The sequence below is a fragment of the Pan paniscus genome, chromosome 7, assembly GCF_029289425.2.
Source record: "Pan paniscus chromosome 7, NHGRI_mPanPan1-v2.0_pri, whole genome shotgun sequence".
Classification (NCBI taxonomy): domain Eukaryota; kingdom Metazoa; phylum Chordata; class Mammalia; order Primates; family Hominidae; genus Pan; species Pan paniscus.
In genome coordinates this window covers 67,127,422-67,141,285 of record NC_073256.2, presented here as the reverse complement: position 1 = coordinate 67,141,285, position 13,864 = coordinate 67,127,422, and the positions used below count along the sequence as shown (strand labels likewise).

General features: G+C 40.3%; 1 protein-coding gene across 1 annotated transcript in view; it reads left to right on the top strand.

The window, feature by feature from the left end:
* The window catches only part of PXDNL (peroxidasin like), a 348,918-nt gene that overhangs the window by 167,168 nt on the left and 167,886 nt on the right, over nt 1–13,864 (top strand). Inside the window, exon 5 of the mRNA XM_024929820.5 lies at nt 3,430–3,501. Coding sequence (XP_024785588.5) covers nt 3,455–3,501 — 47 coding nt within the window. The 5' untranslated portion in view covers nt 3,430–3,454. The remainder of the gene's footprint in view (nt 1–3,429; nt 3,502–13,864) is intronic.

The following is a 13,864-nucleotide window of genomic DNA, read 5'->3' as shown; positions in this document are numbered from 1 at the left end:
ATTTGTCCTTCAGGGCATCTCTGGGTGGGTCTAAGATTGCAGTGATTTATTCTAGGGAAGCATGGCTGGAATGGGGAATAGACAGGGCTCTGTGATTAGTGGGCTCTCAGTGGGTGCATTGTGGAAAAGGAGATTATGCATTTCCCATGAATTATGAGCAATTCATAGTAAATATGAATTACTACCTGTGAAATATTTAAATATTCAATCGATAATTATTAATTACTGTGGATAATAAAACACATAGTAGCTATGTGATATTGGATAAGCTTTTGTATGTTATTCTACCCCTTAGATTGTCTCTTTGCTCCAATTTTAGGTGGCTCAGTATGTAAGATGCCCTCCCAAGTGAAAGCTGTCTTTCTACTTCTAGCAATGCAGACACCTGTGCAAACTATGGAGGATGCACATTTGATCAATGATGGCAGGAATACTAGTGCTACTTAAAAATTCTTTTGCTGAACTCAAGTTTTCTTTATAATAAATTGTTTCAAAGCATTAAAAAGTTGAAAGGAAAAAAAAACACTTCTGCTGGGCTTATACATAAGCTAGAATACTCCCTTTGAAAATCTGGGAGTTGTTAGGTTGGCTAAACCACAGACCCGGCTCGTGACTCCTTTCCTGTGACCTATTAGGTTGTTTTATGACTGGAATGTGATGCTTGCCTCCAGTTAAGAACCCCACAGCTTCACATTTAAAAAGCCACTAATGTAGGCAAACTGAGAACAGGAGTGTAGAGAGGATGGGTTTTGCTGGGTTTGTGACTTGGATTTACCATTGATTGGCTTTGTGGCCTTGGGCACTTTCCTTCTCCCTGTGGAGTATCTGTTTCCATACCCAAGAAAGGCTCTGCTCCGGGATTCTTGGATCAGGTTTCCATAGCTCATCTCTGGGTGATCTGTGTCAGCTGAGCCTGTGCATGGCCGCCCCCCACTTGCTGCTAGAGAGGCTGGCTGCGTGAAATTGAACAAATTACTTTATCTCTGTACCACATTTTTCCTAAGTAAATAATGGTGTATTTATAGAACCTACCACACAGTGTAGTTGCAAAAATTAAAAATGACTAAATACATGTAAAGCACTTAGGACAATAAATTTTTTTTTGCTGTTGCTCTTATTTACTTTATGCTAAGTTTGATGCCCTCATCAGCACTTATTCCTAGTCTTCATAAAATGTCTATTTGTACTCTACAGGCCTGGGCCTGTCCAGTATACACAGAGATTGGAATCCAACCATGCGATACATTTCACTTGGGAAGAGAAACCTTGTAATGGACCCTCCTTCTAACTCTTTCTTCGCTGCAGTCACAGAGACTTCTCTCTCTTCCCTGCTTTCAGCAGCCAGTCTCTGCCTAACACTCCTCCCCTACATCCTCTTTCACTCTCCCAGCCCCTACCTCCTTTTTAATGTGCTAGACCAATGACACAGGTAATGATTTTGTGGGGGACAGTGTGTGAGTGTGTGGGAGTGAGTATGTGTGTGTGACTGTGTTAGTGTATGTGAGCATATATGTGAATACATGTGTCAGTGCGTGAAAGTGTGTTAGTGTACATGAGACAGTGTGAGTGTGAGCATGACAGTGTGAGTGTGTGAGATTAGGTGAGTGTGTGTGTGTAGATGTGTATCTGAGTGTGATGGTGTGTGTTAGTGTATGTGAGAGTATATGTGAACAAGTGTGAGTGTGCACGAGTGTCCGTGTGTGTGTGTTAGTGTAAGTGTGGTAGTGCATATGAGTATATGTGAGTAAGTGTGTGAGTGTGAGCATGTGTGGGTATGAGGGAGTCTGAGCATGTGAGGGTGTGTTCATGTAGGTGTGTCAGAGTGTGTCAGTGTGAGACAATGTGAGAGTGTGTGTCTGTCAGTATGAAAGTATGTGTGAAGCTGAGAGTGTCTGTGTGTGTGAGAGTCTGTTAGTGAGTGTGAGTGTGTGTATAATTCAAGGCAACCAAGGTAAAGTTGTTTCATGCTAACCCAAAGGCAATTATTGCCAGGTCTTATACAATGTCACCACGGTAAAATGTCACCACTTTTAAAATGGGCAGAACTCCTGGGAGGAATGCATGGGATACGGGCCAGGATGCTGAATTTCAGAGAGTAGTACAGTGTAGCACTGATTCTGGATCCAACCTAAGGCAGTCTGAAACAATCATACCTTTCCAGTGACATGGTTTTCATTCTCTTGTGATTATTATACTTTTTCATTAGGTGTCTGAAGTACTCTTACTATAATAATGATTTATAAGAAGGAAGCCTAGGAATGAAGTAAAAGTATTTCTTTTTCTTAAACATTTTTCTTTTCTCCTTTCAAAAATATTTCTAACTGTGATGAAATAAATACATTTTATGCAAACGTGGGTTGTAAAGCTTTCTTTTTACTTGCCTGCCATTACTTCAAGTCAGAGAGCTTCCCCTTGACAAAATCAAGTACTATTCACTGTGTCTTCCCACATAAATGTACAATATCCTCTTTTCCAATTTGGTGTGAAAGTTTGTTACTTTTCATGGAAACTTTGTATCTGCAGTGCTTTCTTCAGCAGTTCACTATAGACTGCTGTATATCACTGTTGGTTTCACTGAGATTATTTGAAAAAGCTGTGTTCAGAAGTCAGGTGCAGGGAATACACTTAAATTTTCTAAGAGGAGTGTGCAGCCTTCCCCATGGATCTTTCTGTCTGTTGGGAAGATTTGCTTCACAAAGGTCTGCTCAGCTGTCTGCTTTGGAAACATGCTTCTCCATTTCATCACAGGATTTCTGAAGGAAATGCAAGCCTTTCTGTCTTCAGTTGCCCTGCTTTAAGAGAAGCCTTTCTGAAATGGAAGCTTAGGAAATAACTCCTGGATCAGTTGCACAGAGGGGATACCAAGGTCTGAAAAAGTCTAATTCCTAATTCCAAAAGGATTAAAACAAGACACATTACTTCTCATCCATCCCCCAGGGTTAAGATTAATTCATTTCAAGTATGATGATCATATGACATCAAATATGCCATCCTTTGACTCCGTCAGACAGGACACTTCTCCCTGTTCTGAAATGTAAATAAGCATGTGGTCACTTGTAATGTATCTTATTATGTTTGTAATCTTAATTATTACCCTAACTTTGCTTACTTTAAACATTTTAATGAGTAAAAGAGTAATTTCAACAACCAGTTAGCATCGACTCAAGAGGCTCCCTGGGAAAAGGGGGCAGCATCATGCTCCTTTCTGGGTGGGCTTCGGATTCCCCTTTGGAACATCAGGTTTTTAGACCCAGGACTGTGACGAACAGAAGAGACAAAATATCTCAGAGTTTCTGATTTTTGTATGTGATATATAGTGGTTGGGGCCAGTGAAATTCATAATTTCAGCTGAAGCAATTGCTAATTCTTCAAACATTTTATTTTACTCACCAGCGCAAGGAATAACCAACTTGATTTTTTGCCTTCCAGGTATATTCATTTCAACCAACTAGAAATGCTACAGCCAGAGACCTTTGGAGACCTTCTGAGATTAGAGCGACTGTAAGTGATGACCCTTTAGATGTCCTTTGCTTCTGCTTTACATTTTCCATTTATACAACCCATCTGACTGCCGTGGAGATCAGGCCACTTTGCTGTAAGCTTTAGAGGCATAGCCTGTACGTTGGCACTATAAAACAGACTTAATATAAAGCTTTCTATAGTTTAAGATCAATGGAGAAAAGGTGAAATAGCCAATGAAAAACAGGGCAAAAGAGAGGAAGAAGCACTTCACGAATGAGAGAAAGCTATTTAAAAAACTTACATCAGGGGTCGGGCAAGGTGGCTCACACCTGTAATCCCAGTACTTTGGGAGGCCGAGGTGGGCAGATCACCTGAGTTCAGGAGTTTGATACCAGCTTGGCCAAGATAGTGAAACCCTGCCTCTGCTAAAAATACAAAAAAGTAGCTGGACCTGGTGGCGCACTCCTGTAATCCCAGCTACTCAGGAGGCTGAGGCATGAGAATCACTTGAGTCCGGGAGGCGTAGGTTGCAGTGAGCCGAGATCGTGCCACTGCACTCCAGCCTGGGTGACAGAGTGAGACTCCATCTCAAAAACAAACAAACAAACAAACAAACAAACATAACCTTACAGCAGAATCTAGTATAGTTGAGCATATACATCCCCTATGACCTAGCAGTTTCACTTTCAGGAACATGCACAGCAGAAATTCACATATGTACATACCAGAAAATGTGTTCTTGTATTTGCAGCAGCATTGTTTCTGGTAGCTCCACACTGAGAACTACTCAAGTCTCCAACAACAAAAGAGTAGAGAAATAAGCTGTTGTATATTCATAAAATATAATACTATACTGCAACACAGATGGATGTCAGAAACATTCTGAGAAGAATAATCTAAACGCTGAAACTTGCATAGTTCTATTTTATTCTCAAAAGAAATTTTAAAAGAGATAGCAGAAATATATGTGGTATTGAGAAGTTGAATGGTGCTTACCTTTAGTAGGAGAGAGGCCGTTGGAAATGGCAGGAGGAGCCTCCGTAGGCCTGGCAATGTTTTGTATTCCTTGTTTTTCCTGGGTGGTAATTACACAGCTCTGTTCACTTTCAGGCAAGGCATTGTACTCTACATCACGATGTCTACACTTTTCCAGATGAATGTTGTATTTCAATAAAGGCTTATTAAATAAACAATGACAAACCACAAGGGCACTTGGATATCCTTCTTCTGTTTTGTCTTTTATCAAATGAAGTTACTCTGCTACTTCAGTTTTTCTAATACCTTATATTAATAAATTTATTTATTTATTTAATTTTTTTATTATACTTTAAGTTTTAGGGTACATGTGCACAACGTGCAGGTTAGTTACATATGTATACATGTGCCATGTTGGTGTGCTGCACCCGTTAAGTCATTATTTAACATTAGGTGTATCTCCTAATGCTATCCCTCCCCCCTCCCCCGACACCACAACAGGCCCCGGTGTGTGATGTTCCCCTTCCTGTGTCCATGTGTTCTCATTGTTCAATTCCCACCTATGAGTGACAACATGTGGTGTTTCGTTTTCTGTCCTTGTGATAGTTTGCTGAGAATGATGGTTTCCAGTTTCATCCATGTCCCTACAAAGGACATGAACTCATCCTTTTTTATGGCTGCATAGTATTCCATGGTGTATATGTGCCACATTTTCTTAATCCAGTCTATCATTGTTGGACATTTGGGTTGGTTCCAAGTCTTTGCTATTGTGAATAGTGCCGCAATAAACATACGTGTGCATGTGTCTTTATAGCAGCATGATTTACAGTCCTTTGGGTATGTACCCAGTAATGGGATGGCTGGGTCAAATGATATTTCTAGTTCTAGATCCCTGAGGAATCACCACACTGACTTCCACAATGGTTGAACTAGTTTAGAGTCCCACCCACAGTGTAAAAGTGTTCCTATTTCTCCACATCCTCTCCAGCACCTGATGTTTCCTGACTTCTTAATGATCGTCATTCTAACTGGTGTGAGATGGTATCTCATTGTGGTTTTGATTTGCATTTCTCTGATGGCCAATGATGATGAGCATTTTTTAAGTGTCTGTTGGCTGCATAAATGTCTTCTTTTGAGAAGTGTCTGTTCATATCCTTTGCCCACTTTTTGACGGGGTTGTTTGCTTTTTTCTTGTAAATTTGAGTTCATTGTAGATTCTGGATATTAGCCCTTTGTCAGATGAGTAGATTGCAAAAATTTTCTCCTAGTCTGTAGGTTGCCTGTTCACTCTGATGGTAGTTTCTTTTGCTGTGCAGAAGCTCTGTAGTTTAATTAGATCCTGTTTGTCAATTTTGGCTTTTGTAGCCATTGCTTTCGGTGTTTTAGACATGAAGTCCTTGCCCATGCCTATGTCCTGAATGGTATTGCCTAGGTTTTCTTCTAGGGTTTTTATGGTTTTGGGTCTAACATTTAAGTCTTTAATCCATCTCGAGTTAATTTTTGTATAAGGTGTAAGGAAGGGATACAGTTTCAGCTTTCTACATATGGCTAGCCAGTTTTCCCAGCACCATTTATTAAATAGGGAATCCTTTCCCTATTTCTTGTTTTCGTCAGGTTTGTCAAAGATCAGATGGTTGTAGATATGTGGCATTATTTCTGAGGGCTCTGTTCTGTTCCATCGGTCTCTATCTCTGTTTTGGTACCAGTACCATGCTGTTTTGGTTACTGTAGCCTTGTAGTATAGTTTGAAGTCAGGTAGCATGATGCCTCCAGCTTTGTTCTTTTGGCTTAGGATTGACTTGGCAATGCGGGCTCTTTTTTGGTTCCATATGAACTTTAAAGTAGTTTTTTCCAATTCTGTGAAGAAAGTCATTGGTAGCTTGATGGGGATGGCATTGAATCTATAAATTACCTTGGGCAGTTGGCCATTTTCATGATATTGATTCTTCCTACCCATGAGCATGGAATGTTCTTACATTTGTTTGTATCCTCTTTTATTTCATTGAGCAGTGGTTTGTAGTTCTCCTTGAAGAGGTCCTTCACGTCCCTTGCAAGTTGGATTCCTAGGTATTTTATTCTCTTTGAAGCAATTGTGAATGGGAGTTCACTCATGATTTGGCTCTCTGTATGTCTGTTATTGGTGTATAAGAATGCTTGTGATTTTTGCCCATTGATTTTGTATCCTGTATCTTGAGACTTTGCTGAAGTTGCCTATCAGCTTAAGAAGATTTTGGGCTGAGATGACGGGGTTTTCTAAATATACAATCATGTCATCTGCAAACAGGGACAATTTGACTTCCTCTTTTCCTGTTTGAATACCCTTTATTTCCTTCTCCTGCCTAATTGCCCTGGCCACAACTTCCAACACTATGTTGAATAGGAGTGGTGAGAGAGGGCATCCCTGTCTTGTGCCCATTTTCAAAGGGAATGCTTCCAGTTTTTGCCCATTCAGTATGATATTGGCTGTGGGTTTGTCATAGATAGATCTTATTATTTTGTGATACATCCCATCAATACCTAATTTATTGAGAGTTTTTAGCATGAAGGTTGTTGAATTTTGTCAAAGGCCTTTTCTGCATCTATTGAGATAATCATATGGTTTTTGTCATTGGTTCTGTTTATATGCTGGATTACATTTATTGATTTCCATATGCTGAACCAGCCTTGCATCCCAGGGATGAAGCCCACTTGCTCATGGTGGATAAGCTTTTTGATGTGCTGCTGGATTCAGTTTGCCAGTATTTTATTGAGGATTTTTGTATTGATGTTCATCAGGGTCATTGGTCTAAAATTCCCTTTTTTTGTTGTGTCTCTGCCAGGCTTTGGTATCAGGATGATGCCAGCCTCATAAAATGAGTTAGAGAGGATTCTCTCTTTTTCTGTTGATTGGAATAGTTTCAGAAGGAATGGTACCAGCTCCTCCTGGTGCCTCTAGTAGAATTTGGCTGTGACTCCTTCTGGTCCTGGCCTTTTTTTGGTTGGTAAGCTATTAATTATTGCCTCACTTTCAGAGCCTGTTATTTATCTATTCAGAGATTCAACTTCTTCCTGGTTTAGTCTTGGGAGGGTGTATGTGTCGAGGAATTTATCCGTTTCTTCTAGATTTTCTAGCTTATTTGCATAGAGGTGTTTATAGTATTCTCTGATGGTAGTTTGTATGTCTGTGGGATCGGTGGTGATATCCCCTTTATCATTTTTTATTGCATCTATTTGATTCTTCTCTCTTTTCTTCTTTATTAGTCTTGCTAGCGGTCTATCAATTTTGTTGATCTTTTCAAAAAACCAGCTCCTGGATTCATTGATTTTTTGAAGGGTTTTTTGTGTCTCTATTTCCTTTAGTACTGCTCTGATCTTAGTTATTTCTTGCCTTCTGCTAGCTTTTGAATGTGTTTTCTCTTGCTTCTCTAGTTCTTTTAATTGTGATGTTAGGGTGTCAATTTTAGATCTTTCTTGCTTTCTCTTGTGGGCATTTAGTGCTATAAATTTCCCTCTACACACTGCTTTGAATGCATCCCAGAGATTCTGGTATGTTGTGTCTTTGTTCTCGTTGGTTTCAAAGAACATCTTTATTTCTGCCTTCATTTCGTTATGTACCCAGTAGTCATTCAGGAGCAGGTTGTTCAGTCTCCATGTAGTTGAGTGGTTTTGAGTGAGTTTCTTAGTCCTGAGTTCTAGTTTGATTGCACTGTGGTCTGAGAGACAGTTTGTTGTAATTTCTGTTCTTTTACATTTGCTGAGGGGTGCTTTACTTCCAACTATGTGGTCAATTTTGGAATAGGTGTGGTGTGGTGCTGAAAAGAATGTATATTCTGTTGATTTGGGTTGGAGAGTTCTGTAGATGTCTATTAGTTAGGTCCGCTTGGTACAGAGCCGAGTTCAATTCCTGGATATACTTGTTAACTTTCTGTCTCGTTGATCTATGTTGACAGACGGGTGTTAAAGTCTCCCATTATTATTGTGTGGGAGTCTAAGTCTCTTTCTAGGTCTCTAAGTACTTGCTTTATGAATCTGGGTGCTCCTGTATTGGGTGCATATATATTTAGGGTAGTTAGCTCTTCTTGTTGAATTGATCCCTTCACCATTATGTAATGGCCTTGTCTCTTTTGATATTTGTTGGTTTAAATTCTGTTTCATCAGAGACTAGGATTGCAACCCCTGCCTTTTGTTGTTTTCTATTTGCTTGGTAGATCTTCCTCCATCCCTTTATTTTGAGCCTATGTGTGTCTCTGCACGTGAGATGGGTTTCCTGAATACAGCACACTGATGGGTCTTGACTCTTTATCCAATTTGCCAGTCTGTGTCTTTTAATTGGAGCATTTAGTCCATTTACATTTAAGGTTAATATTGTTATGTGTGAATCTGATCCTGTCATTATGATGTTAGCTGGTTATTTTGCTCGTTAGTTGGTGCAGTTACTTCCTAGTCTCGATGGTCTTTACAATTTGGAATGTTTTTGCAGTGGCTGGTGCCGGTTGTTCCTTTCCATGTTTAGTGCTTCCTTCAGGAGCTCTTTTAGGGCAGGCCTGGTGGTGACAAAGTCTCTCAGCATTTGTTTGTCTGTAAAGTATTTTATTTCTCCTTCAGTTATGAAGCTTAGTTTGGCTGGATATGAAATTCTGGGTTGAAAATTCTTTTCTTTAAGAATGTTGAATATTGGCTCCCACTCTCTTCTGGCTTGTAGAGTTTCTGCTGAGAGATCAGCTGTTAGTCTGATGGGCTTCCCTTTGTGGGTAACCTGACCTTTCTCTCTGGCTGCCCTTAACATTTTTTCCTTCATTTCAACTTTGGTGAATCTGACAATTATGTGTCTTGGAGTTGCTCTTCTCGAGGAGTATCTTTGTGGTGTTCTCTGTATTTCCTGAATTTGAATGTTGGCCTGCCTTGCTGGATTGGGAAGTTCTCCTGGATAATATCCTGCAGAGTGTTTTCCAACTTGGTTCCATTCTCCCTGTCACTTTCAGGTGCAACAGTCAGATGTAGATTTGGTCTTTTCACACAGTCCCATATTTCTTGGAGGCTTTGTTCGTTTCTTTTTATTCTTTTTTCTCTAAACTTCTCTTCTTGCTTCATTTCATTCATTTGATCTTCCATCACTGATACCGTTTCTTCCAGTTGATCAAATCGGCTACTGAGGCTTGTGCATTCGTCATGTAGTTCTCGTGCCTTGGTTTTCAGCTCCATCAGGTCCTTTAAGGACTTCTCTGCATTGGTTATTCTAGTTAGCCATTCGTCTAATTTTTTTTCAAGGTTTTTAACTTCTTTGCCATGGGTTCGAACTTCCTACTTTAGCTTGTAGTAGTTTAATCATCTGAAGGCTTCTTCTCTCAATTCGTCAAAAGTCATTCTCCATCCAGCTTTGTTCCGTTGCTGGTGAGGAGCTGCCTTCCTTTGGAGGAGGAGAGGCGCTCTGATTTTTAGAGTTTCCAGTTTTTGTGCTCTGTTTTTTCCCCATGTTTGTGGTTTTATCTACTTTTGGTCTTTGATGATGGTGACGTACAGATGGGGTTTTGGTGTAGATGTCCTTTCTGTTTGTTAGTTTTCCTTCTAACAGTCAGGACCCTCAGCTGCAGGTCTGTTGGAGTTTGCTGGAGGTCCACTCCAGATCCTGTTTGCTTGGGTATCAGCAGCGCAGTCTGCAGAACAGTGGATATTGGTGAGCAGCAAATGTTGCTGCCTGATCGTTCCTCTGGAAGTTTTGTCTCAGAGGAGTACCTGGCCGTGTGAGTTGTCAGTCTGCCCCTACTAGGGGGTGCCTCCCAGTTAGGCTACTCAGGGTTCAGGGACCCACTTGAGGAGGCAGTCTGTCTGTTCTCAGATCTCCAGCTGGGTGCTGGGAGAACCACTACTCTCTTCAAAGCTGTCAGACAGGGACATTTAAGTCTGCAGAGGATTCTGCTGCCTTTTGTTTGGCTATGCCCTGCCCCCAGAGGTGGAGTCTACAAAGGCAGGCAGGCCTCCTTGCGCTGCGGTGGGCTCCACCCAGTTCGAGCTTCCTGGCTGCTTTGTTTATGTACTCAAGCCTGGACAATTGCAGGCGCCCCTCCCCCAGCCTCGCTGCTGCCTTGCAGTTTGATCTGAGACTGCTGTGCTAGCAATGAGAGAGGCTCCGTGGGCATAAGACCCTCCGAGCCAGGTGCAGGATATAATCTCCTGGTGTGCCATTTGCTAAGACCATTGGAAAAGCACAATATTAGGGTGGGAGTGGCCTGATTTTCCAGGTGCCATCTGTCACCCCTTTCTTTGACTAGGAAAGGGAATTCCCTGACCCCTTGAGCTTCCCGGGTGAGGCGATGCCTTGCCCAGCTTTGGCTCATGCTCGGTGTGCTGCACCCACTGTCCTGCACCCACTTTCTGACACTCTCCAGTGAGATTAACCTGGTACCTCAGTTGGAAATGCAGAAATCACCTGTCTTCTGCATCGCTCATGCTGGGAACTGTAGACTGGAGCTGTTCCTATTCTGCCATCTTGGCTCCACCCCAATAAATTTATTGTATCTAGCTGATGATATGCTATTTCTCTCTGAAAAGAAAGAAAATGCAGAATTACATAGCTAACCTTAAGCAGAAAAATGTTTTCCCTTAAAGAAAATTTGAATTAAAAATTTATGTTTAAAAAAGAATGCCCTTAATTAATATACAAAGTAAATTAGTAAAATTAAAGGCTAAGAAGAGCCAGTCAACCACTTTCTTATGCAGTTACTGCAACCTCATTTGCCTATAGTAGTATAGCAGTTGCAAGGCATAAAATCACATGGTTTGCTTTTGTTTGCTTTGTGCTGGAGACGTGATCATGAATATGAAATGAGGTAGGAAAGTGTGTTATACTACTCCTTTTCTGCTCTAACCTGTGTGTGAGCAGGGAGCCAGCCCCATGCAGGACAGCCCTGGTGCAAGACAGATGTATTGTTCAAGATTTAGCATCACAATAGTTAATAACTTCAAAAGACATGGGACACCAACTTTAATTTGGGGGAAATTTTTTTGTCACATTGTTAACCTTGTGTTCCTGTGGTGTAGCAATAAACCACCAAGCCTTGTATTTTTGTTGTGTAGCCAATAAACCACCAAGACTCAAAATCCTCACCAACAGCAGCCCTGAAAACTGCGAAGATGGGAAGGGGAGAGTCCTGCTGCCTGGGGAGGTGTGGAAGCCCTGGCAGGCAGGCCCATGGCAGTGGTGGTGGGCTTGCATTTATAGAAGGGACTTCTTAGCTTGGGATCCATGAATGGGCTTGGAAGGCAGGGAATGGACTAACTAAAAAAGTTTTAGCTTCTGGTTTCTTTCCTATTGTCTAAATATATTTGCTCTATTTTAACCTTGTAGTACAGACATGTGATATCAAATCATATCATAAAATAGAGCTCCTGAAAGAAAACTCAAGCCTGGACCCTCTCTCCAGAGGCAGCTTCTTTTAGGTATTTCTCTTTTATATTCTTTGGTTGTTGCCATCATAATTGTCTATTGTATTAGGGTTCTCTAGAGGGACAGAACTAATAGGATAGATAGATGTACAAAAAAGGGAGTTTATTAAGGAGTATTAACTTACATTATCACAGGGTCCCACAATAGACCATTTGCAAGCTGAGGAGCAAGGAAGCCAGTCCAAGTCCCAGACCTGAAGAATTTGGAGTCTGATGTTTGAGGGCAAGAAGAATGCAGCTCAGTAGAAAAATGTAGTCTGGGAGGCTAAGCCAGTCTAGTCTTTTTACGTTCTTCTGCCTGCTTTTTATTCTGGCCATGCTGGCAGCTGATTAGATGGTGCCTACTCAGATTAAGGGTGGGTCTGCCTTTCCCAGTTCACTGACTCAAATGTTAATCTCCTTTGGCAACACCCTCACAAGCACACCAAGGATCAATATTTTGCAGCCTTCAATCCAATCAAATTAACACTCAGTATTAACCATCACAGCTAGGTAATAGATTTTTATTTCATTCATTTTCAACTATAGAAGATATCAATTTTCACTCTGAAGATGAGGATTTATCTTGCTTATGCTATCCCTGTGTGATACACACACACACACACACACACACACACACACACGCACGCACACTAGAAGGTCAATTACATACTGATGAGTGAACTATATGTGTGTGTGTGTGTGTGTGTATATATATATGTGACTCATAAATAAAGTCCACTAAATATATATATACATACACATATTTAGTCCATTCATTGGTATGTAATTGACCTTCTAATTCTTGTGGCATTAATTTTGATAGCCTGTCTTCTTTATTTAAAGTTTTGAAACTACTACCCAATCCCATACTTACTTGCATTTTCTTCACCTTTTACATCTTCTCTCTGTTAGCTATGTTATTATCTTTATATTACTCAGATATTCAACATGTTTATCTTGCAACTACAATGAAATTTCTTGCTGTTGACCATAAATTACCTTGAACAATTAAAAGTATATATCATTTTAACTAAATTATTGTAGGGTCAGGAAACATGCTCAGATTTTATTTCTTTCTCTATGTGTAAATATTGTAAATCTGGCCACTTCAAAAATAATTGTCTTAATAAAAGGGCTATTTTCTTGTGTGATTTAAATTATTTAAAATAATGTCATGTCTTTGGTTCATATTTGAACTGTTATTTTCTTATATAATTTTTGCTTTTCCTGGACATTCTAAATGCATTACATGTCTTTGCAATATCTTCACATTTTTTATACAATCAAATTATATAAACCATGTCATTTCTCTTTTACACCAGAGACCCCTGTCTTCTAATTTGAACTGGCTTTTCATTAGGATTAGTGTCACCTGCCATCAACCTGGGATTTCCCTTCACTAATTGCTTGAGTGAAGTCCATGGTTTCTGGTCTCCATTCTTCCTTTTTCTTGTGTTACTTCTTTGTTCTGCTGGAATACACGTTGAAGAACTTACTATGAAAAGGCTTAAGGGAGATAGTTTTGATAATCCTTGAATGCCTGAAATTGTATGTATTATTTCCTCATAATTAGTTGATAGGTCGTCTGTTATAAAATTATAAGTTCAAGAAGTTTCCCTTGATCTTTGAAGAATCCATTCTATTTCTTCTAGCCTATTATGATTCTACTTTATAGGAAATCAATTTTATTTTCACAGAGAGGTTTAAAATTTTATGATTGTTCTTTATTTTTAAAAATCTTACAGGCCAAATGTAATGGCCTGCACTTTGAGAGGCTGAAGTGGGAGGATTGCTTGAGCGCAGGAGTTCCAGACTAGCCTGGGCAACATAGCAAAACCCACTCTCTACAAAAAATAAAAATAAATTAGCTGAGCATGATGGCAGGCACCTGTAGTCTCAGCTACTTGGGAGGGTGAGGCAGGAGGACTGCTTGAGCCTAGGAGGTTGAGGCTGCAATGAACCATGATTGTGCCACTGTACTCCATCCTGAGTGAAGGGTGAGAACCTGTCTCTAAATAAACAT